The sequence below is a fragment of the Pectinophora gossypiella genome, chromosome 14 (genome assembly GCF_024362695.1).
Source record: "Pectinophora gossypiella chromosome 14, ilPecGoss1.1, whole genome shotgun sequence".
Classification (NCBI taxonomy): domain Eukaryota; kingdom Metazoa; phylum Arthropoda; class Insecta; order Lepidoptera; family Gelechiidae; genus Pectinophora; species Pectinophora gossypiella.
Window position 1 is genome coordinate 1,635,671 of NC_065417.1, and position 27,076 is coordinate 1,662,746.

Genomic DNA, 27,076 nt, shown 5'->3' on the forward strand with positions numbered 1-27,076 from the left:
TGTCGTTTGTTGAGACGATTATACGAGTATTTGAAACAATTAATTAACCTGGATAGCGATATGGACAATGGTCGAGAAAATAAATTAACTGTAATTAACTTATTTATTATTATTATTAAATATTAATGTGTGTATATTTGACAGCCTCCGTGGTCTAGTGGTTAGAGCGTTAGGCTCACGATCTGGAGGTCCGGGTTCAATTCCCGAAGGGGACATTGTCGAAATCACTTTGTGAGACTGTCCTTTGTTTGGTAAGGACTTTTCAGGCTTGAATCACCTGATTGTCCGAAAAAGTAAGATGATTCCGTGCTTCGGAGGGCACGTTAAGCCGTTGGTCCCGGCTATTAGCCGTAAAAACACCTCCACCAACCCGCAGTGGAGCAGCGTGGTGGAGTATGCTCCATACCCCCTCCGGTTGATTGAGGGGAGGCCTGTGCCCAGCAGTGGGACGTATATAGGCAGTTTATGTTTTATGTTTATGTGTATATTTTAATGTTGTAAATGTATATGTGTGTCGTAGGTTTTACCTAAATTGACTTTTTATTATTATTATTTTATCGGGTTCGATTCCCGGTGGGGACATATCACAAAAATTACTTTGTGATCCCTAGTTTGGTTAGGACATTACTGGCTGATCACCAGATTGTCCGAAAGTAAGATGATCCGTGCTTCGGAAGGCACGTTAAGCCGTTGGTCCCGGTTACTACTTACTGATGTAAGTGAGTAGTCGTTACACGAGCCATATCAGGGGCCTTTGGCGGCTCAATAATAACCCTGACACCACGGTTGATGAGTTTGGTATTCCACCTCACAACCCACACGATAAGAAGAAGAGATTATTTATTATTAACTGCTTCCACTTAAGACCTTCTGGTTACACGTCGTTTCTGTAATAGACCAAAAACACTTACAAAAACATAAATTTTATAATTAATAGGACAACTAATGGTTCATAATTTCACCACTGTTTACAAATAATTCGCTGGGCTCAGTGACTGAACTTTTGCTTTTTGTACATACTTATTAGTTTACTGTGCACTGGTGTATTTCTCACTTCTCCAATATGTTATAAATTTTCTTATGTTTGACGCTGTTTTCGTGGCTCCATTTTTATCACGGAGACGCGAGACGTAGCTATTTGCAAATGAACAGATGTTACGATTATACAAGTAATTATTAATTTAATTTGTTCACAGTTTGTAATTATAGGCGGACGATTGTTTATTGGGTACAGTATCACTTGGTGGAATATTATATTAAACGGAATTAAAAGATGTTTGGAGAAGGAAATTATATTTCTTGCAGCTACTTTTCCTCGGCTCTTCTATCGTGTGGGTTGTAAGGTGGACTACCAACCTCATTACCATTCCAGTAGGTACACAAAGACAAGGACGTTTGGCGTTTGACGACGCCTGTAGGCTCTGCATGGTAACCGCGCCGCGTGCAGCGCGAATTATAACGAGGCCTTCGACCAATAGCCGTTCGACGTCCATCTACGTTGATAGCATTCGTATCTAGTGTTGGGTTCTTACCCGGAAAATTCCCGCGATTTGGGAATTTTCCCAATTCTGAGGGAAAAAACCCGAAAAATTCCCATTTCAAGGGAAAATATTTTTTATCGCATATATTTGTATTAAAAGTAAGGATTTCCAACAAAGACCATTTAAATATAATGTATGCCTACTTATGCCCAATTTATCTTCTGTCGTAGTGTCGTATGAATTCTTAAAAAACTTAAAAGAGATCATCGGATTTCGGCCCAGAAGTCAAAGTGCCGGCCAAAAAATAATTTTGCTATATTCCGTTAGATCTTATCCATATGAGCATTTATTTCTATGGCACCAAAGCTGTAGGGTCAATATCTTCGGTTTTATTCGATTTTAAAAAACTGTATTTTTCATACATTTTTGGTGAAAATGTAAAGTGCCGGCCATGAAACAATATTTGTATATCCCGTTAGAACTTATCCATTTGACCATTTATTATTAGGGCACCAAACGTCTATGACCATTATTTTGACTTTTGTTGGACTTTACGTTATAGTTTCTGTGTGAAAAGTGCCGGTCAGCAAAAAACACATGTCAAAGCTATCGAGAAGATACCTGTAAACATTATTCACTATAACAAAAACGTGTATGACCATTAATTAGTTTGGCTTTTGTTGGATTTTAAAAAAACTTGATTTTTGATTCATTTTGTATAAAAATAAAATATAATAGGCGCATTATTTAAAGGATCGTCAGAATGTTTATTACTATGGCATTAAACGACTATGACCAATATTTTGAACTTAATTCGATTTTCCAAAAATCAAAAAAAGTTTTATCTAGTGATAATGGAACTATCTTGCTAAAGGCGTAATATGGTGGTCGTCTTTTGAAAAATAGGTTTGCGTTTGACCACTACCTTACCTGATGGTGATACACGCTTAAGAAACTACTTTTTTTAAAGAAAAGTGTATACAAGGAATAAACAGTGGGGTGATAGAGGTACCTACTATGTTATCGGCCGAGTAGCACCAGGATATTGTGATAGGCATACTTGCAAAGTACAACTACCCGACTCCTGTTTTCCCTAACAGATACTTCAGACGTCATGCCAATATACGAGTTTCGTCACTAGATGGCAAGCTTATCTTTGGAGGGTGGTAACCATTTACGGTCAAGGTGAATCAATACCATAATTCAACCTTAACTTAGGCCGTAACGTTGAGTCGAATGCAAAAACTACAGCTAACGTCATATCTAAAATCAGATAGTATTAATATAGAAGTTCACCTAACAACACACAAAACAAAAACACAAAGTATTTATCTGACTAATAACTAGCCATTGGGAAAGCTCTGCTTGTTGTCATGTTTAAAATGTATAAAAAAAAGTGTTTTTAAAAAGTCCAATAAAAGCCAAAGTCGACATTTGGTAGTATAGTAAAAATACGTCGTTCAAGTCGTTTACCAAAAGATTTGACTTATTTTGTTTCGCTGGCTGACATTTTCCCATTTGAACCAAAACGGAAAGAGAGACGAATAAAAAGTCAAAATAACGGTCAAAAATGTTTTGCGCCAGATTATTAAATGTTCTAAAGGTCCTTTGTAATCCGCCGTACCGCATTTTTTACCCAAAGCACTTTATTTTCATACAAAATAAATAAGAAACAAAATTTTTAAAATACACTAAAAGCCAAACTATAGAAAAAAATGTTAACAGACATCTACTCGATACTCTCAACATGATATTTTTGCTGGTCGGCATTTTTCATATTTAAACTAAAACGTAAATTCCAAAAATAATGTCAAAATAATGGTCATAGATGTTTGGTGTTATTAAAAAATATTGAGAAGCAACTATTAGACAGATTCGACGTATTTTTTTCGATGGCCATTAACCAAAACTGAAAGTCCAAATAATGGTCATAGAAGTTTGGCGCCATACTAATAAATGTTCTAACGGTCCTTTGTAATACGCCTGTATACCTTTTTTTCCCAACGGACATAATATTATTTTTTACAAAATGTATGAAAAGTCGAGATTTTTAAAATCCAATTAAAGCCAAACTAATGGTCATACACGTCTGGTGTCATAGTAAAAAATGTTCAGAACAATCTACTCGAAAGGTTTGACACATTTTTTTTCTCTGACCGGCACTTTCAAATTTGGGCCGGCCAAAGTATGGAAAGCCGATGATCTCCTTTGTAATATATTTTGAATGGAATGTTCGATTTTAATAATTCCATGCAAAGATATCTACATATTATAGGATATATAGGATGCTTTTGGCACGAGAGAATGTCATCATCGAGGAGCAACATGGTTTTGTGCAAGAAATTGGGAGGCACGAATACCTACAGATATTATTTACTTGGACTATGAAAAAGCTTTTGATCGAGTTCCTGTCACACCATTGATTGCTAAATTAGAGCCCTTTGGAATCAGAGGCAATGTCGTGAAGTGGATTGAAGACTTCCTGTCAAATCGCACATTCTCTGTGCGCATCGGAGAATCATACTCTGTTCCCAGAAAAGTCCTCAGCGGTGTGCCGCAGGGATCGGTGTTAGGACCTATTTTATTCAGTATCTACCTTACATATCTTAAACATGGTATCATGTCTGATATATCACTCTTTGCAGATGACACGAAAATAACGGGGAATCCACTTATTAGCCATAATATAATCCAAGATGATCTTGATAGAGTAATTGCTAGGACCCGAGATTGGCTAATCACATTAAACGTAGACAAATGCACTGTGTTGCATGTTGGCAGTAACCACCCCACGTTGAGTTACACCATTGACTCAAAACCTCTCGAGTGTGTTAAAAAACAAAAGGACCTTGGCATAACGATAACACATAATCTAAAGTGGGACGAACACATTATTGGAATCACTAAGAAGGATAACTCCCTTTTATACATAATTAGAAAAGCTTTTTATCATATAGATACGGAATTGTTTCTTAGGCTTTAAAAAACTTACTTACGTCAGACCGCTGTTAGAACATGGGTTTCAAATATGGAGACTTTACTATCGGAAGGACATTGCACTACTAGAGAGAGTCCAAAGAAGAGCAACAAAGATGGTGACAGTACTGGCTGGCTGGAGTGGACCTTAGCGGGGGCCGCAGGACTCTCACCTCTGGCTTGCCTTCATTGGCCAGCCAGAGTGGGGCGTTAGAGCTATACGCTCGCAGGGTGGAAGTGAAAGATGCATAAGTCGCGAGTTGGTAAGGCGGGTAAACCGCCTCGCAGGAAGCGGTGTACACCTCTTGACACCCTGAGATGCTCACAACCATGTTGCTGCCTTGCCGTCCAGTCGCGTCGGCTAGATAGGTGGCCCAACCAGTGAGTGACGAGTCACCGCCTGCCCAATGTATCTCTGTTATTAACATTAGTCGAGCAGGCGCCATAGTCCCCCATAGCCCCAGTATATAGGTTCACTAACCCCCAACCCAATAGCCCAGTTCCTTTTGTTCCCATAATCTGCAATAGTCCTACACGAACCAGGGATTGTCTTTGGGTGCACTCCCATAGTGCATACAGGGATAATCGCCGGTTGGTGTCACAACACATTTAGAGTAAATTGTCTTAAGGGGCCTCTACGTGTTGGCTTCGGCCCCACGCACGCCTTCCAAAAGTCCGGGACTCCATGACAGACCCGACCCGAGACATGGAAACGACATACAAATAATAATAAGATTAAAAATAATTAAATAAATAATATTTTCCCATGATTCGGGAATTTTTCGGGTGTTTATTTTATTTTCCCATATTTTCCCGATATTTTTTCTTTCCCACCCAATTTTTTCTTTCCCTGCCCATCACTAAAAGTTTATTGGTCGAAGCGCTCAATATGATTGGCGCCGCGCGGCGTGGTTGTCATGCAGACCCGGCTGGTCTTAATCAGTGATGTGGTCTAAGGTGGAACACACAAACTCAAATAGTGCCTTCTTGCCTTGAACATTCCCAAATTATATATTATGTATCGGGGAACAATGACACAGGAAGAGAATTTCATTCTTTAGCAGTTCGCATAATGGAGAAAGCGAATCTAGCGGTTAAAGCGGGAACTCTTAATACAAGTTACCAAAACCTTAGTGGAGTAACCCCACACGTGTTTTATTTATAATTTCTCGGATTTTTTTGACGTGACTTATTGCAGATTTGCCGCAAATGGCTGAGCAATACGGCTATGATTTATCTATTCAAACAATTTTTTTATCTTTTCTTCTCACTCTTTATTTATTTATTGTGAATTTATTTATTTAAATAAAATACTGCCACATGGTATACATTAAGCATTTACTTATCTTTTTTCATATTGAAGAAGAAAACATGAACATAATACCTTAAACGCTATGAAGCATTGTTAAGCATTTTATTGTAAAAAATTTTTTTGTATTTTTTATGAAAAATAAACATTTTACTTACTTACTTACTAAAAAACCCGCCATGGGTTTGTCTCGACGCAAAAATCTTAATCTTAAAATTATAAAAGGGGCTGATGTAGACCACAACAACGGCGTAAGTACATACTTATGCATGAAACAGAAACTTCTCTAAAAACTTCTACGTAAAGAGACATTTTTACCTAACACGTTTTTATTTTTACATTCATCGTAACATGATGAATAATGCAGCAATACAAATTGTGTGTCTATATTTGTAAGATAACGGGCGTCTCGTAAATTCAATTTCAAGCTCGAATTAATCAGGCTTAGTCTGTTCAGTTTATTGGTGCTGGGAAGGATTTGGCTTTGTATAATTTATTTATATTCTGAAAGGAAACGACATTTTCATCTTAGTTTCGATAGGGAATGGAAGGCGAGATGTGTGCGATGTAGCTGCTAAGAAAACCACAGCATAGGGACGTTCTTAAAAATGAAATGAAAAATATTGAATACATTTTCAGTAACTAGGCCGCCTGATATTGGTTCTTTTTTCATTGTTTCATTTTGCATGTCATTTACCAGTCATGTACCTTTTTAAGGAACCTTTTTGATTTGTATACTTATCTTTATCTTCTCTACTATTGTACTGCACTGTTTTGGGAATAAAGTTATTCTATTCTATTCTATTCTATTCTAAAAGGTACATTCACCTCCCAAGATCAAAGACTTCAGTAAGTATCATAAATAATAAAGTTTATCATAATGTATTATACTTAGGCTGTTAACTTTTACTGAACAAGTAAAAACTGCCGAAAGTCTAGACTGAAACTTGAAAGCTGAAACATGACTGAAACAATCAAAACAAATTGTTTTTTAACTTTAATTTGCTGACAAAAGTTTGAACAATATAGTAATGAAACCGTAAAAGGAAAAAAGTAATTACTATGGTATATTTTATGGTATACTTTTACAAAGTAATTACTATGGTATATTTTAGAGGTATAGTATGGTGCAGTGCTCTTAATGATATCGTCGCCTTATGGCCTTCCATCGTGTGTGGATGTGGTATGGACGACCAGCCCACAGGAAGGATATTTTAATAATAGGGAACTTGCGAGAATGGATGTGTTCATAGCCACTAAAAAGGAGGATTTATTTTATTTTAGAGGATTGTTATATTTAATAAGTATTTAATGTTAAGCATGTCTTTTTCAATTTTATTGTAATTATTTAGTTGAATTTATCCACCGACCGAGTGTAAGGTCATTTAAATTTAGATTATAGTGCATGAGGACATGCACTGTGTCAGGATGGACGAGTGTAAGGTCAATTCTAATCGAGTAAAATCTCACAAGTAAAATGTTTACGAGAGATTGCAACACTGGCGGGAATTAAAAATAGGGAAAAAGAAAATTGTTTGTTGGCGGGAGATTGTTTATTGGGGTTGGAATATGGAGAGACGTAGATGCAAATTTGGATTGTTATAAAATTGTATTATATGCTTAAAAGTATTTGATTGTCAAAAGTAGAGGAAAATAATGTTATAAAATTATAGAAGGTGAGTTTTATTATGTCAGGGTTACTATTGAGCCGCCACTCGTCCGCAATATTTACGACTCACGAGGTGCCGCGATTGTATATAAAAAAGTCATCTTTGCATTCAAGCTTTTGCATCAAAAATATCGACTATCATGCAAGGAGATCCCTCCTCATCGCTGGAAAGCTAATAAACTAAGTATGACCGGTTATTTATCAAAAAATTACGTTTGTATGCAGTATCTTGCGAGGAGCTCGGTGGCGCAGCGGTTAACGCGCTCGGTCTGCGATTGTTGAAGTAAAGCTACTTTCACAAAGGCCGGTCATAGGATGGGTGACCACAGAAAAAAAAAAGTTTTCATCTCGAGCTCCTCCGTGCTTCGGAAGGCACGTTAAGTCGTTGGTCCCGGCTGCATTAGCAGTCGTTAATAACCACCAATCGACACTGGGCCCGCGTGGTGGTTTAAGGCCCGATCTCCCTATCCATCCATAGGAAAGGCCCGTGCCCCAGCAGTGGGGACGTTAATGGGCTGGTGATGATGATCTTGCGAAAAGTAATGTTAAAATTCCAGCCTATCAAATAAAATATACATTGCCAGTAAAGTGGCTGTGGAATTTGAGAAGCAGCAGAGCTATCGTAGTTATCTGTTTGCAGGAGTAGTAGTAAAAGAAAGTGGGGTTGAACCGGTGACAGCGGTTCTCATACAAAATACGCGTTAGGGCCTTTCCATCCACTTCGTTCTATTCCGTGTTTTTAACTTACAAACTCTTTATTAAACAAATACAATCATCATCATCATCACCAGCCCATTAACGTCCCCACTGCTGGGGCACGGGCCTTCCCTATGGATGGATAGGGAGATCGGGCCTTAAACCATCACGCGGGCCCAGTGCGGATTGATGGTTATTAACGACTGCTAATGCAGCCTGGATCAACGGCTTAACGTGCCTTCCGAAGCACGGAGGAGCTCGAGATGAAAACTATTTTTTTTGTGGTTACCCATCCTATGACCGGCCTTTGCGAAAGTTGCTTTACTTCAACAATCGCAGACCGAGCGTGTTAACCGCTGCGCCACCGAGCTCCTCACAAATAAAATATCAAAATTTATATAGCTGTTTGTTCAACAACGCAGATTATTCCGCGCAACCTTTAAAAGGTTATGAATTCCCGAGGTCGCGGCCTGTATTACATAGCCCATAACTTTCTTTACAAAAGAACTTAAATTTTAACCACCCATTATGTCTGGAACCATGGAGCTAGGTCGATTTAGCTTTTCCCGCAGCATTTTCAAAATAATGTTTTCTGCTTCGTACAACATTGTTGATGGGAAATGGTTTTACTTAAACTTTACTACCGACTTCATCCGGCTTCGTCTGGGTATAGTTATACATTTACCATACAAAAAAAATCAAGCGATAAACGTGTGTATATAGTTCGGTCAATAAAAGGGACCGTACAGGACCTAATCGATTCGTTCAGAAATGTGTTCAAAGTGTTTCATCATTGTCAGCCGTACGACGCCCACTGCTGGGCATAGGCCTCCGCCAAGGATCTCCACGACGATCGGTCCTGCGTTCAAAGCGTTTAGGAGTTAACATACTAAGAGTCCCATCAGAGACAACTAGGAGGCGAGCCAGAGTTTTGGAGAAGCTCCCATATTTGGGTATTTTGCCCAATAAGTACCCAAAAACGGTGCGTCCCTACCGAGAACCCGGGGCCTCCGGATCGTGAGCCCAACGCTCAACCATTGGACCAAAGAGGCCGATACAACAACACTTAAATATTTTTTTTACATTGTTTTAAGTTTACGCGGTTATTATCATAATTAAAACACATAATAACGGGTTCTTTCCCGGGGAGTGTCATATTGCTCTGATTTTAACGCGGTAAGAACCCGTTATTATGTGTTTTAATTAAATAATTTTGTTTTGACAAGTTTACTTAAAGAGCCCATGTGAACGTGGTTGTAAAATATCTGGCAATTTATCAAAAAACCTTCTCTTAACTCGGGAAGTAGCCATACATTGTCTGGACTACACTTTGTGCGGTAACCGAGCACGTAAACCAGCCGTAAAGAGGAACTTTATGCCTAACTCAAAGACAAGAGTCGACCTGCAGGCGATAAAGCTACGGCTACAATGTATTTTTCGCTCAAGGGTCATAATGAATAGTAAAATTTACATAAAACTCAAATATAACTAGACGTCAATCGAGATCAATAATAAACTTGGGGTTTAAAATGGCCACATCGAAGCAATTCATTTAAGAAAGCAATATTGCTATTTGACATTTGTTTGCATTGCGCACTTACTTTTATATGCGCAAATGTCAAATTGCAATATTGCTTTCTTAGATGAATTGCTTCGATGTGGTCATTTTAACCCCCCTGTAGTACTTATCGTAGGTGAACCTTAAACAGACAGTAATGAACTGAATTGATGACTTTTTCATCTGGCAGTCTACAAATAGAACCTCGCCATTTTGAAAACCGTTTAAAACCAAACCACTGTTAAAATTGTTTCGGATTTCGAATGCTTTGTTCTGAGGCAAATCAGGTCAGGGGTCGTTTCGGAACGGGCTTCACAAAATGGAGCGATGTTTTATATAAAAAAGAACTACCTGCATTTTATTTCAAGCAAACACGATATCAGATTTACTTTTGAAACAAAACGACCCATTTACCGGGCCTATTAGGCTTTTGGCCTATTTTATTTAAATCGATGGACAAAATTTGTTAAAGGAGATGTTCCACGCGTAGCAACGAAGTAGAACTTTAATCAAATCAAATATAATATACTTTTTTGGTTCATAATACATATTATTATAGGTACATTAAGAATGCATCCTATAATGATTTCAACAGGAAATCTCTTTAACTAGATATATTTTTCGATTCGCAGCGGGCTCTCAAGAGCGAACTTACAAAACACTATCACTATCTCCATTAAAACATTGTTATATTATATTGTTTCACTGTTTTTTGTACTAACTTGTGCAATAATAATTATATATTATGATATAAAATACTGTGATTAATAGTAAGATTTTAGCTGCTGAGAAATTAGTCTCATTAGACTAGATGTTGTTTGTTATGATAAATGTTGTGTTCGCTTGTAATTGGGTTACACAATAATAATGTTTCACTTTGTTTAATTATGTCTAAACTAAATGTTATAATATGAATAGTTGTAAGTGATCTATTATAGTATTTTATGCAACAGTTGTATAAGAAGGGTCAAAAAATGCGAGTGGCGTGAGTTGCGATGTGAGCCTTGGCGAACATCGCAATAAGAGACGCCACGAGCATTTTTGACCTAGTTATACAACGTTGCATACAATACTTTTTCTACGACGACGTAATTTTAAATGAAACAAAAATTATACAAAGAAAAATTTTATTTATAAAAATTATTTTCCAACGCACGGGAAAATGGCGGCAAATGTATACTTTTTTTTTATAGTATATCTATGGCACCAAACAAAGTAAAGGTGCCAGTTTCCAGGTCAAAAAAAAAAAACAACAACAATGCTTTTTTGGCGACATTATAGTACAGTTACACTTTGTAAACAATGCTTTTATAGGCCATAGAGCGTACACTTTTTCAAAGAGTTTAATTATGTATGTACTTACTCGTATATTAGACTTTTTGGTTATTTAAATGCCAGATTAAAGTAGAGGAGTAGAAAAAATAAATAAATATGACTTATCATCCCAGTTTGACCTAAAATCTGATGAAAGCCATAATTATCATCATCATCATCATCTCCCTTGCATTATCCCGTTTTACACGGGGTCCGCTTACCTAATCTGAAGATTTGACAGGTCCGGTTTTTCACAGAAGCGACTGCCTATCTGACCTTCCAACTCGAAGGGAAAACCAGCCCAATTTAGGTTAGGTCACATACCTTCGAAAATGCATTAAAGCCAAAATTATATTTAAAACAAATGAAAATCTTTTATTTTAAATGTGGAATTAATGTATGTGGAATGTTATATGTAGTAGCTACTTGAGCCAGGTTTAGCAACCCTGACCCTAGGGTTGATGGCCTCACAACTCGCACGAGAGAAATGTAGAATCGATTATCAGAAAACATTATTGAAAATCGATTCTTATTTAATTTAATCCTAAGATCTCAAATCCTATTATCTAGCACCACTTCGGATTTTACGTGTTGGATTATAGGCGATTAACTGTGGTAGTCAGGCATTATACGGATCGTGTGCATGGTACTTATAATAAAACAAGGTAAGCTTAAAAGTGACAGCTAACATTTCAAGGTTACCCGCGCTGACGTCATCTCACCCTCCGTTGCCATTTTGTAAAAAATAAATTACGCACAACGAATGTTTTTAATTTACTCCGCAAGGCAATTTTGAACTTTAAGTAAAATATTGTAAAAATTCATAAAGAATTTAGTGTTTTTTTTTTAAATTATTCTTAGTTTTGTACTTTTGCGACGAAAAATTCCACTTGATATATCAACTCAGAGTCATGGTCTGAATCATCTTTCATAGTTTTAAGTTTACGCGGTTATTATCATAATTAAAACACATAATAATCCCCATTTAAACGCGGTAAGAACCCGTTATTATGTGCTTTAATTATCTTTCATGGTGTTCGTTACGATGCCACTAACACCTTGTATGTGTCAAGTCTAAGTAAGTACATCGCTTAATTTTCAATAATAAAATTTAACACTATCCAATTGCCAGGATGTGTGCGACGTTCAACGAAGTTAATGACAAATTGCCAGACATCGATATTTTTAATGATTCCCCTCGATGCTACAAAAGTAAAGTGCTAAATCACTTTGGTTGTCGCAATAAGCGTTAAACAGTACTTACATTAATATTTTGTTAAAAAATGTGTTAATATATATATAGTTTATAATTTATATAGTTTAGTATTAATATAGTTTGTTTGTTTTCATTTACGGTGAATGCTGTGTACGCATGTAATTGGCAAGCATATATACCAAGTCTTTCTTTCTATTTATAATGTTGTCTGTAAAAGTTTAATATGTATTGCTGTATGTGTACCTAAATAAATAAATAAAATAAATAAATAAATAAAATAAGTCATAGGAATATTGGAGATAGCGATTTAATGGTTAAAACTCATGTAACATTTTTACGTCATCAAACGGTTAGCAATGGCGGCTTTTCATAGAATTGACCATACCTTATTTTATTAGGCATACCATAGTTGTATGCATCTTAGGAAATAGGTCAAAAATAATAGTTCACAATATACACATTTCACAAAAGAATCAGGACTAAGGATTTAGAGGGCACGGCCCTAAACAGTAAGATATACTTGTTGTTCTAACGAAGGTCGGGAATGCAGTCAGTCAAAAGTGAGTAAAATGAAAGGAAATGCGAATGGAATGGAATGAGAATTTCGTAATTTAAAATGATGACGGTCCGAACAAAAGGCCAGCAGTATGTGCAGAGTTTGTACTCTGCTACATTACCTATTTCTAAAACGTTTCCGGCGACTTCTTTTGGACTTAGTTACTTCATCAACCCTGGTGTCCGGGTAGTGAGCCGCTAAAGGCCCCTAACATGACTCATGTAACGACTACGTACTTACATCAGTACATTAAGTAATAACCAGGACCAACGGCTTAACATCCCTTCCAAAGCTCGGATCATCTTACTTTTGAACAATCGGGTGATCAGCCTGTAATATTCTAACCAAACTAGGGATCACATAGTATTTTTTGTGATATTTACCCACAGGGATTCGAACCCGGGACCTCCGGCTCGTGAGCCTAAAGCTCAACTACTGGACCACAGAGGCCGCGGAGGAATTTTCTCTAAAAAAGTAGCATGGAGAATACGCCGACTAGAGCATAGAAGGAATCATACTACGTATAGAACGGTAACTCTCCGCTGCCCACCAGCGGCTGAGCTAGTTTTAACTCTCCCCCCCCTCCTCGGTCTTACTTTAGTCTGCAATGTACTAATCCAGGGCTCACAAAGTGATTTTTGTGATATGTCCCTACCAGGTTTCGAATCGGGGACCTCCGGATCATGAGCCCAACGTTCAACCGCATAGACCGTTAATATATTCGACAGTGCATTACGACAGCCTTCTGTTTTCTATTCCTCGTTCACCCTATAAAAAGTGTGTAATTTCCACCTAGCAGTAAGCCGGCGTAATGGTCGCGTGATCATCGCACTCGGAATTTGGCACTTCGACGGGTATACTCGTCATAACTTCGGCACGCTCAGGTTTCAGCTAAAGTTTTTATTGTTTTATATTTTAAAACAAGATTGAATATCCTACCCAAAAAAAAAACAAAATTCAAAAAATATTTATTTTTCAAAATCAGCTTACAAAGTTAGCGCTTGTTGAACGTCAAAAATTTAATTACATATTATGTAACTAGCTGTAAAACTACTATCACATCGGAATCTGTAACGCTGAGGGAAAATCGTGGCCAGAAAACCTCCCAGGGCCCTAGTCCTATTGTTTCATGTTTTCCTTTATTTTAAAAAAATCCAGTTTGTATTACTTACATAATTACATACATACATAAACTCACGCCTATTTCCCACCGGGGTAAGCAGAGACTATAAACTGACATAACTAATTTACCTATGATATTATTATTTTATTAATTTATGATTAAGTACATAATTAATTTACCACAAAGTCAGTTCGTAACGATTTTCTATCGATCAATTAATACTGACAAAGACAGTTCATGGGATTGATGGATGTCACAAATCACCAAAAGGCACTTTGCAGATAAACTTATATTTTTTTTATTTTACCTTTTCAAATTCAAATTCAAAAATATCTTTATTCAGTAGGTAACATAGTTACACTTTGAATCGTCAATTTTACATAACGAACGTCTCATCCGCCTAAAACTACTGCAGCTTCTCACAACCTGTATAGCCGGGGAAAAGAAGCTGCAAGAAAAACCTCGGCACAGGGCCCTAGACGTTCTTTAAAAAAATAAAAATAAACATAAAACATTAAATATTGGTATACAATTGAGTAATTTAGCTGCCTAATATCAGTTCTCAGACAGTTAATCCCATGCATTCATATCTTCTAAATAATCACTAACTTTATAATAAGCTTTTTTGTAAAGTTTTTGTTTAACTACTGTCTTAAAACAGTTGAAAGGCAAATTCTGAATGTCAATGGGAATCTTATTGTAAAAACGTATACATTGCCCCTTAAAAGATTTAGTAATCTTATGTAATCGACTGACTTGTAAAGCAAGTTTATTTTTATTTAAGTTTTGTAAAATCTGCACCTTTAAGTCTTGTAAAATCTGCAGTAGTAAAGTTTGCCTCTTGTCTACAGAAATAAACATTCAGCAAAGTCATTAAACATTGGTTGAACTTCTGCCTAAAATTGACTTGTGTTCCATAAATTTTATGCCTGTCGATAAGGAAATGATGGGTATAACTTAAAATAAAAATCAGAAGGTGTCTGCAGGAACCGGACCCGTTGTTATACTAAAAACTATACCAATATCACAGAAGCTAAAGCGGTAATTTTTCAGGATTTATCACCTGGTACAAAATACTAGTCTAAGCGTGCCCGGTGATTATCGTGGTCAGTATGATAAGCCTTTTCTTTGACGTGACCTATTGTAGATTTGCCGCAGATGGCATTAACAACTTGGCTGGATAAATGGGGAGCGCTGAAGGCTCTCAGCCGGTACAACGTTTGAGACAACAGGCCTGAGGGTGCCCAGTTGGGCGCGAACCTCGCCTCAGGGCGTCAAAAAATTATCGACCCTAATGGGTCGATATCGATGAGCGCTGATTGAGGGAAATCGTTGACCAAGCCGGCGGGGTCGGTATCGGGGAGTGTAATATAGAGAATATTATACTCCATGGGTTCCAATTATTTTTGGTGCCAATTTTTATTCAGAAGCATGACGGTATTTTTTTTAATCTTTATTTTTTAGAGGGATGTTTCTAAGTATGTCACCCCCATAAAATATACTGATTTTATTCAAATGTTATTCCCCCAGCTTTGATAGGAGTATTTATGAGTTGTTTTGTGTAGGTAGTAGAACCGAAGTAACCGCAGCGGCCCGGGCGCCGGGTCTCGGCTCGTTCGATGCACTGAGAAGTAGGTCGCGCCAACACCCGACTCGCCCCTAATACACCCTTTTACGTTTCACATGGATTAACTATTTCTATTTTTATCCTTGCTGCTTAAATTTCGAACTTATTTTCTTTCTTTATTACTTTTTGTTACCTGTGCCCGGTTGAATATTGCCGGTTATTTAAAAAGTTTATTTTTTTTAGAATTGTGTTGTTTATTGATTTTGGATCGATTTATTTTTATTATTTTAGAATATAACTTCTTTATTGGTTACGATTTCTTTTTAACCTGTGAAATTTTCAAATCAAATTAAAGAGAAGTAAATTCGTTTACATATTTGATTTGAAAATGGAATTTAACTTTTCATGTTTTATTAATTTTCGTTTTGTTAGTTTGATCAATGAGTTAATACGATTACGTTATGGATCTGTGTTTTTAGGCGTTAGGATTTAATTTCAAAATTTAATGTAAAATGTATTATGACGGATTTGTTTTCATACATTTTATGCTTTATTAATACAGAATAGACTTTGCAGATTTGATTTACGACCTCCGTGGTCCAGTGATTGAGCGTTGGGCTCACGATCCGGAGGACCCGGGTTCGATTCCCGACGGGGACATATCACTAAAAATGACTTTGTGGTCCCTAGTTTGGGTAGGACATTACTGGCCGATCACCAGATTGTCTGAAAGTAAGATGATCCGTGCTTCGTAAGGCACGTTAAGCCGTTGGTCCCGGTACTACTTACTGATGTAAGCAAGTAGTCGTTACATGAGCCAGGTTAGGGGCCTTTGGCGGCTCAATAGAAACCCTGACACCAGGGTTAATGAGGTTGGTACTTCACCTCACAACCCACACGATAGAAGATTTACGTGTGTGTGTGTGTTTACAGTTTTTTGATACTTAATGACGTATTTGCTTTCTGTAAATTGTTTTTTTTTACTCGACAGTGAACAAACTAAACGCTTCACCGAGATTTCTGTTAGACCAACTTGATGACTTCTTTCTTTCGTTATCTTGCTGGCGTGAGTTCATCCACACGTATAGACGCGTTAAAAATAGTATTTTCATGTCTGTAACATTTATCATGCAAGTCATACCCATTACCGAAACGCGACCTATATACCTATTAAAACACATAATACCGAGTCCTTACCGCGTTTAAATCAGGGAAATATCAATAATAAATAGTGTCGAAATATCGGGAGTCTCATATTTCCCTGATTTACACGCGGTAGGAACCCGTTATTATGTGTTTTAATTATGATAATAACCGCGTAAACTTAAAACAGTGTATATACCTATTATCTACGTACAAAGGCTGTACTTCTAAATCTACGAACCACAGTGCACAATCACTAAAAATGTCCGGACGAATGAGAAAGCAAAACAAAAGAACAAAGGGGTTTAGATATATGACATGTCGCTACAATGCACACAGAGCCGGTGCCGGGAGCGTTCCGGAGGCGAAAGTGCAACGAAATCTATGTGAATGTGTGTGTTTGAGGGTGTGTCTATGAATTCGAATAACACAAATTCCCGCCACAATTCTGACGAAATAGTAGTGCTATTTGAAATGGAAGCAAATTTTAACACAATATAATAATCATACATCGACAATAAAATATTATAACTGGCAAAACTCTTTGGTAACTTAGTACAAAAAAAAAAAAAAATGTAAAAGTAAATATACAGCTCGTTATTTCATCATCATCAGCCGTACGACGCCCACTGCTGGGCATAGGCCTCCCCCAAGGATCTCCACGACGATCGGTCCTGCACTACCCGCATCCAGCGGCTTCCCGCGACCTTCACCAGATCGTCGGTCCACCTTGTAACGGGCCTACCCACTGAGCGTCAGCTCGTTATTTACTTTTTGCGTAAACAGTACCTAATGTTACTGTTTACTACATACTCATATGGGTACTAGACTAGTAAAACTTTTCTTTGTGTCACTATATCTAGAAGAATTTTATGTTCTATGCATACAGCTCCCGTGGTCCGTAACCTCTTTATCTGCACAGCAACCGCCGTCGATATAAATCGCGCCGCGCGCAGTGCGGTTGTCATGCAGACTGCGCTAAAGTGGTTAACACGTTGGCAGTCCAGTGATCCATATGCGGCTCATGACGGACTAGCTCCATACGTCCGTGACCCATACATGGGTCACTAAGAAACAACCCGGTTCGCACTAAGAGTGGGCGCTCCACTTGGATCCCAGGTAACTTAGCAAAGGTTTGCCACCTTTTGGAAGGCTCAAGTAATTGAAGGTTTAGTAAAAATATTGTAATCAAAAATATCTGTTTATTCAGCTTTACTTTTACCAATAAAACTGAAATTACATCAGATATGCGGGACTTACAAGGGAGTCAAAACATTTTGTACAAGGACTGTCAACGTGTTAAGGGAGTGTTATGGGATTCTCACTGACATTCAGTATTTGCCTTTGAATAGTTTTAAGACATGAATTAAATTAAACAGATTTTTTGTAAAAAAGGTGATTATCTAGAAGACATGAATGCATGGGATTAACTATGTGGGAACTGATATAAGCAGCCAAATTACTAAAATATATAACAATATTTTAAAAAACCGTCTAGTGCCCTGTGCCGAGGTTTTTCTTGCAGCTTCTTTTTCCCGGCTATACAGGTTGTGAGAAGCTGCAGTAGTTTTAGGCGGATGAGACGTTCGTTACGTAAAAAAATACGATTTAAATTGTAACTATGTTACCTACTGAATAAAGATATTGAATTTGAATTTGAAAGCGAAAGCATAACAACTTGAGCATTACAAAAACTCCCGCCCCGGTAATGTTTGTCTGCGTTGAGCCTTAGATACGTGTCTCTACGACGTACGGGAATGTAGTGTTAAGCTGACTTTACGCGATTTGACTCGGCACTCTAGGCAGCTCAATGGTTTTTGTCGACAATTGGCTTAACCCGCATCGGGATTTTGTTACCGAGAGATGGTAATTCTTTGCCTGAATCAGTAAGAAGGGTACCATCATTAGACTCATTTAAAGTAAAACCATAGACATACATACATACAGAAACTCACGCGTAATTCCCACCGGGGTAAGCTGCTTCGAACCTGACACACTTCTCTTGCTTCCTTCACATTCATCAATCATTTCATACACGCACGCCGGTTCAGAGTACATCGCACTAAACCTTTTCTAAGGAATTCCAATTTGGTCAATGTACGTCCTTCTAGGTCTTCCTCTGCCAGTCCTACCCCCAACCTTCGCGTTATATACCGCTTTCGTAATCATATTATCCTTCATCCGCTCTACGTGTCCCCCAACCTAACATTCCCTTCTCAATATAAACCATAAAATAAGGAAACCAACCAACCATAAAATAAGCTATAGATAAAGAAATAATCATCAGAATGGTTTCAGATAGGGTGCTGCAGGGCGGAAGGCAAGAGGGAAACCACTGCCCTCATTTTCCCTAAAAAAGTAGCATGGTGAATGCTACGTCGACTAAAGCATTGAAAGAATCATACTACGTATAGAACGGTAACTCTCCGCTGCCCACCAGCGGCTGAGCTAGGTTTACCTCACCCCCTCGGTCTTACTTTAGTCTTCAATCGTATGGGCGGCAGACGTCAAATACACCGGTGCGCGTGGACGATAACGTCTTTGTGTAGTGTCTGCGTAAAACGAGGTTTTTTGTATGCAGTGTCCAGTCCGGGGGTGGTAAAACTCAGGAAGCGCTTCCTTAACTAACTTTCCCCTTCTTATAATTTTTTTATCCTCTTCCTTATAACTTTTCGTATAAGTGTCACACTGTTCTCCTCCCTGATTCCACAACAATACAGGTATTACTAAACAGAACGACCCAGAGGGTTAAAAATGCCACATCAAATCAATTGGATCATGTACTAAGTTCAAGATAAATTATGAAATTCTGATTACTAAAGAAAAATCTAAAACTGACGGAAAATATTTTCTTTTTTCTATTAAACTTATTTATTAATTTTAATCAAGAAAAACGTAGGTAAGTAGTAATAATAAGTCCGACATTTTATCACGTTTTTCTATGGCGTCACAGTGTGCTTTTTCATACAAATTCCATACCATAATTGACTGATTTGACTAGTTGGAAACTAGCCTATTCAAATAAAAAAGCAATAATTGCTATTTGACATTTTATAAATGTCATCACGCTATTACTTTTATATGAGCGAATGTGAAATTGCAATATTGCTTTTTAGAATTGCTTCTTTGTGGCCTTTTGATGACTCAGTTCGGAACAATTAATTACCGATTATATTTCAATAAAGATAACATTTTACAATAGCTCCAATGCGCGGTAAGAATTAGATCTGTCAATGTATGTAAGCTAGTGTTGTGAGATTCATTAGCATAGTGATGTATCAGTCGAGATTAGGTTGATCGATTCTTTTCTGTCTAACAGTATGTTCGTATTCTGTGGTTATGTGGTTACTTATAATTTTTTTTATTATTTATTTTTGATATTCTTTATGTTCCTTTATCTGTTTAGTATAAAGTAGTTGAAGTACATTACTTTGATTTGCCTATTTTGCGCTGTCCACTCCATTATTCTTATTTAATTAATTATAATTATTATATCAACCAAAGGTTGCCTGGAAGACATTGCTAAATTAGCAATTAGGCCGCCTTTTGTAAGTTAGTAACACAAGCGGTAGTTGTGGTCGCGCGATACCAAAGTTTAAACGCGGTTTAAGAAAGTATATATAATACGATCGTTGTCTCGATATGATCGTTTTGTGTGCATATTTCAGTATCACTGGCTATGCTCCCACGGCATCTCTCTATAGAACACTGTGGTTATTATCTTTAAGTGCATTTTTCTCTGTCTCATTTAAAATGAATTTATTTTTATGCGCTGGCCTGTGTACAATAATAGTATTTTATGCAACAGTTGTATAAGAAGGGTCAAAAAATGCGAGTGGCGTGAGTTGCGATGTGAGCCTTGGCGAACATCGCAATAAGAGACGCCACGAGCATTTTTTGACCTAGTTATACAACGTTGCATACAATACTTTTTCTACGACGACGTAATTTTAAATGAAACAAAAATTATACAAAGAAAAATTTTATTTATAAAAATTATTTTCCAACGCGCGGGAAAATGGCGGCAAATGTATACTTTTTTTTTATAGTATATCTATGGCACCAAACAAAGTAAAGGTGCCAGTTTCCAGGTCAAAAAAAAAAAACAACAACAATGCTTTTTTGGCGACATTATAGTACAGTTACACTTTGTAAACAATGCTTTTATAGGCCATAGAGCGTACACTTTTTCAAAGAGTTTAATTATGTATGTACTTATATTAGACTTTTTGGTTATTTAAATGCCAGATTAAAGTAGAGGAGTAGAAAAACTATTTAATAAATGTGTAATAAACAAAATTAGGTTTGGGAATTTGCAAACGAACTGAAACTTTACGAATTATTATCCGAATAAATAAAAAAGTAAGATGATAAAAAGAAACATCGTCGTAAAAAGATATGGAAAATGACTGTTAGATTCACCCTTTTACCCCCAGGACTATAAAGTTGTTGCGTATGCTATTTATAAGCACAAACATGGCTATTTTTATTTTTAACACGATATAAAATATATTTTACGGGTTCGTAAGAACATCGGTAAAAGTGTACGGTTCTTAAAAGATTTTGTGACTTGTGCGAAGATATAGTGACTGATACTGTTTTTTTTAACAGGTTATTGGCCCCGATTCCTGCAGACACCTGTTAATTTTATTTTAAATTATATTCGTCATTTTCTTTTCTGCCGGAAAAGAAGTTGAAGTTGTCAATCATCCGTCCCTTGTTAATTTATTAAAAAAAACAGGCATCTCGCTGATATTATGCAACTCGTTTGAAGCGTGCTGTCAACTTAATTCTGTCGGGTTATTGGCCAATATAAAATTTTGGGAGATTTTTTGAATATCTGCCTAAATTTGACGTGTGTTCCATAAATTTTACTTTCTCTTTTTACCGTCTCTTTCTTATTCGGCGCAGAGGAAAATGACAGGTACTTATAACTTAAAATAAACTTCTACTGGAATCAGCTCGATTGTTGTCGCCTGTCCTGTGGGCAGACGGTAGACGTTTGCATCAAACCCCCTTTGATATGTGCCTCAAAATCCAAAAACATACGTTTTCGCGGCGGACTCATCGGCAGACCCTAATACCTACGGCAGACGCGCAAGTTTTCCCTTCTATGTCTAAATTTTTTTTTGACGTGACTTATTGTAGATTTGCCGTAGATGGCATTAACTGCTTGGCCAGATCCGACCGACGTCTACAGATGCATCTGCTAACGTATAGAGGAGGCACAGAAAGCGCGGTGAAGTGTGGGTACTTAGTTCAACTTGTGATGGATGTATCTCTGACTACGCCAACTATTTACTCGTGAGGTTTTGTTATGTAAAAAGTAATTGATTTGCCTACTTAGTAACATCCCAATGTAGCACGGCTATGTTCGTAACATAACACTCTAAGGGTGGTATTAATAAACTAATCTCAGCTGAGACTGCCCTCAAGATCATGCTCAAGTCCCTGTTTTTATATAAGAACTGTCACATTGACATGATCTTGAGAGCAGTCTCGAAGCTGAGATTAGTTTACCAATACCACCCTTACATATTTAGAATATTTTATGCATGACACTAATTTTGCTTTTTTTTAATTTTGAGGAAGGGGTAGACCTAGGATAACATTTATGAAACAAATAAAAGAGAAGGTGCAGGTCGTGTCGTATCGGGAGGTGAAGGTTTTGGCGGGAAGAAGAGAGGAATGGCGGTTACTCCACCGACAAGAGCGCAGCTCTTAAATAGAGAGAGAGAGAGACACTAATTTATATTCAAATTCAAAAATATCTTTATTCAGTAGGTAACATTTTGAATCGTCACTTTTTAAATAACGAACGTCTCATCCGCTTAAACTACTGCAGTTTCTCACAACCTGTAAAGCCAAGCTAAAATAAGCTGCAAGAAAAACCTCGACACAGGATCGTAGATGTTCTTAGAAAAAAAAAACATAAAACATTGTTATACAATTTAGTAATTTGGCTGCCTAATAAAAAGGTTCTTCACTCCATAAAAAGATTCAACTTCGATGATAAAATTCCCAACTTTATGGTAATTATTATAACGGAAGACGATGATTTGAACCGTGATTTATGAGAGAACTTTTAAGAATTTTGCTTTAACTATAATTAGAGACAGAATTATGTTAACAACATTAATAAAAGATGGCAGAAAAGAAGTTTTATTCGCCTTTGACCTTTAATTTGTAATAAAATGATTAAGTTATTGTCGGTTTTCTATGACAGTGTTTTATTTAAATAATATTCAGGGTATGATTGACACTGTGCTGAATACTGAGGGCGATGATTCAGCTCGTGTGGAATTTTCCGTCGCAAACGTCATCATCATCATCTCTCGATATAAGAGCCACGCTCTTGTCGGTGTAGCATTCTCCATGCTACGTTTTAGGGAAAAATGGGGCAGTGGTTTCCCTTGCAAACGTATAGGACTGAAATTTTAAAAAACTCTAACATTTTCATGGGTAGTATGTTCCTTTACATAACTATTACATTTTGAGTTTTTTTCTTTCTTGTTTAAGGTACACTAAGCACGCACGGCACGTTAAGCCGTTGGCCCCGGCTACTACTTACCGATGTAAGTAAGTCGTTACATGAGCCAAAGCCTAACCTAACCTAAACCCCATGATATTTCCCATCACGCAGGTTTGGCAGGGAGAGATCTCTTTTAGAGATAACCCCAGCTTACGTTATATGTTTTTATTTTATTTTTGTTTCCTTGTTATGCGTAGAATAAATATAACAAAGGTAACCAAAACCCCCTTCCCCCTGTAACCCTGTAACTCTACTTTGACCCAGATGTATCACAAACGAAAGGCACTCGAGGTATATGAGGGGTGTAGAGGGGGGTTGTCATCGGCCAAATGACTCTCACATTACCGTTAGTGATGTACGAGTGAGATGGGTATAATGCGGAAAAATGTAAAGTACGGAATACGGGGACGCGTCAATATGGGTTTTGTATGCCTCTTTTACTGACATACTTATTAGAGAACTTACTTAGTCTAGCCAAAGCGGCAGCCAATCAGCTCGCGACACCAAACACTTCAGGACCCCGATATCGACCCCGCCGGCGTGGTCGACGATTTCCCTCAATCAGCGCTTATCGCTATCGATCCGCTAGGGTATCGACCCTAAGCGCTGATAAGCGCTGATTGAGGGAAGAATTAATCGTAATTCTTTAAAATATTTTTCCTCTCAACGACGCCGTGAGCCGAAGTTCGCGCCCAACTGGGTACTCTCAGGCCTGTTGTCTTAAATGTTGTACCGGGTAAGAGCCTTCAGCGCTCCCCATTTGTCCGGCCAAGTAGTTAATGCGCGACAAATCTACAATAAGTCACGATAAAAAAACTTATTAGAGTACGTTCTTTGACGCTACAATGTTGAAATGCATAACACACATGACATAAGTTCACGACCCATAAGCTAGCTAATCTTGTGATTAATGTACCCAAGGAAAGATATGGAATAGGATATAGAAGAAAAAGGATGGAAAGGCCCTAACGCGCATTTTACATGAGAACCGCTGTCGCCGTTTCAACCCCGCTCTCTTTTACTACTCCTGCTAACAGATAACTACGACAGAACTACTGCTTCCCAAATTCGATAGCCACTTTACCGGCAATATATATTTTATGTGATATGCTGCAATTTTATCATTTCTTTTCGTAAGAAACTAGCAAACAAAAGTATTTTTTTTGATAAAAATCCGATAATAATTAAAATTTATTATTCATTTACACTATAACAGCGACGTTGCAGTAACTATTTTGTCAAATGGCATAGTCGTGAGCTTATATATAGTATAAAGTAAAGTATATAGTATACGAGAATATATATATTAAAATATTATTGAATAATGTATATGTCTGTCGCACGATTTAATGTAAGCCGCAACCAGTGTGTTAGCTTAGAGAACTCTGACACCTTCCACATTGCACACGCGCTAAAACCAGACTCAGTTCAACCACGACTATAACTTTAACATTATAACGTTTTACGACGGCTCTACACTAAGCAGGGACATGTACCATACATCAAAACGTACTCGCAGACTTTACTCGCCTTAGCTTTGGTATTAAACTGGTCATGAAAGCAAGACCAGTTTAATGCTTGAAGTATGTATGTGGCGCTAATTCCTGCAGACACCATCCAATTTTTTTTAAAGTTATACCTGTCATTTTCTTATCCGCCGAAAAGGAAAAGGACGGATGTTTTTTTCTTTTGTCGGGGTAGTTTTTTATGTCATTTCACACTTTGAGATCCTCTAAGGATCTTTGATAAACGGACAGACGCAAAAACGGTTTAGGGGTTTTATTACTTAAAATCAGTTTTTCGTTGGAATAAAAATTCAAACATTTTTTTTATAGGACCGAAATATTTACCGCTCAAGATGTTTCTGAGTTTAAATAATATAAAAAAAACTACTCCTACAAAAGAAAAATCCTCAAAATCGGACTTGTCCCTGGCAAATAAGAAGTTAGTTAGGAAGTACCGGCTTTATTGACTCCACTATATTTTACAACGCTTTAATATTAATTAAAATGTAAAAAGTTTAATATTATTAGCATCTGTGATGTCCTTTGGTAGTCTATTATATACGTAAGGACCCATAGCGTGAATGTTACGCGTGACTTTTTCCAGCCTATGGGGAACTAGGTTGAGTCGATTTTTTATTTCTTTCTTTTATTTCTGTATCTTGTGTCCATTGTGCTCATTAAAGTATGGGTAAAGTATGGGTTCGATTCCCGATGGGGACATTGTCGAAATCACTTTGTGAGACTGTCCTTTGTTTGGTAAGGACTTTTCAGGCTTGAATCACCTGATTGTCCGAAAAAGTAAGATGATTCCGTGCTTCGGAGGGCACGTTAAGCCGTTGGTCCCGGCTATTAGCCGTAAAAACACCTCCACCAACCCGCATTGGAGCAGCGTGGTGGAGTATGCTCCGTACCCCCTCCGGTTGATTGAGGAGAGGCCTGTGCCCAGCAGTGGGACGTATATAGGCCGTTTATGTATATAATTTTAATTCTACTTTATTTTTAAATATTTACCCTTAATTGTATAAGTTATACGCCGTAATTGTCATATATATCAGTCGTACAATACCGTAACCTTCTAAATGTAAAAATGTTTTAATGTGGCTGTACTTTATAAATAAATTAATACAACATTACTTTCTGACAAATCAAAACAAAGACATGAATACCGTTGAAATGGGTCCGTTGTAATTTCCTTTTTAATCTCAGAGGTTGTGTTGTCTTTTGTGAAGATGCGCACTGATCAAAACATCTTTGTATTATTTTCCCTCTTCTTTATTACGCTATCCACAACGATTCTGTTCTAATTTCATCATAACCTTGCCAAATCTATAGTATATGGTCGGTCTACCCACGATCCTGTGCTAATTTTACCGTAACTTGCCACCTTTATATGGTTTACCCACGATGTTTTGCTAATTTCGACGTATTTCCATAAAATTATATTGTTTTTGGATCATCTTAGACTGCCTTCTATTTCTAGATTAGCGTCTTATAATTCTTCATTGCACATGTAACATGTCTTGCGTGGTCTTATTGTGTTTATAAACCGATATGTATGGTTTACCCACGATGTTGTGCTAATTTCGACGTATTTCGATAAAATGAGATTGTTTTTGGATCATCTTAGACTGGCGTCTATTTCTAGATTAGCGTCTTATAATTCTTCATTGCACATGTAACATGTCTTGCGTGGTCTAATTGTGTTTATAATCCGATCTGTGTACAATATTGGTTACAATATTTAAAATTCGCACGGGCTAAATTACGGCCTTTTTAGACCCCGAGGTCTATCCTCACTTCACCTTTTTTTTTATTTATTTATTCCAAAAAAGGTACAATTTTTCTTAAAAAAATAACCTCCTCACCTCCTTCATTTATTTTTATTTTGGTGCAATAAAGTGTATTTGTATTGTATTGTCTATTGACAAAATGTGCTTTATAATAATCTGCTACTTTAAAAAAATAAAAAAGAAAACTCACCGTCAACAGAAGGCCGTTCGCACACGAAGTAGTTATGCTCGCGGCACCCTCTATCGTTCCACATGAAGGTAGGGTCGGTGGGGGGCGGGCGCGGGGGGAACTCACGCCGCGCCTCCACGCAGTCCTGGCCTGACGTACCATCGTCGTTGGGTTGACTGCTGTGTTTACGCCAACCAGGGAACCAGTCTGTCGGCAAACATTTTTTTTTCAGTGATGTGATTATTTTACCACCTTTTTGTATTTCAATCAATCAATCAATCAATCAATTAATCAATCAATCAATCAATCAATCAATAATACTTTATTGCACAACAACATAATACAAAGGACATAAACATACGAATAAAACATAAGCACAAAACACAAGTACACGCACAAGTATTTCATGTGTTCTCGCAAATAAATTGATTTGATTTGATGTGTTTACGCAGACCAAGGACCCAATCTGTCA

The 27,076-nt window shown here is 37.3% G+C and overlaps 2 protein-coding genes across 2 annotated transcripts in view; one reads left to right on the forward strand and one right to left on the reverse strand.

Moving 5' to 3' along the window:
• LOC126372447 (N-acetylneuraminate 9-O-acetyltransferase) overlaps window positions 1-27,076 on the forward strand; it is a 397,639-nt gene that overhangs the window by 104,295 nt on the left and 266,268 nt on the right. The window lies entirely within an intron of this gene.
• LOC126372647 (uncharacterized) overlaps window positions 1-27,076 on the reverse strand; it is a 302,389-nt gene that overhangs the window by 82,843 nt on the left and 192,470 nt on the right. Inside the window, exon 7 of the mRNA XM_050018495.1 lies at window positions 26,626-26,811. Coding sequence (XP_049874452.1) covers window positions 26,626-26,811 — 186 coding nt within the window. The remainder of the gene's footprint in view (window positions 1-26,625; window positions 26,812-27,076) is intronic.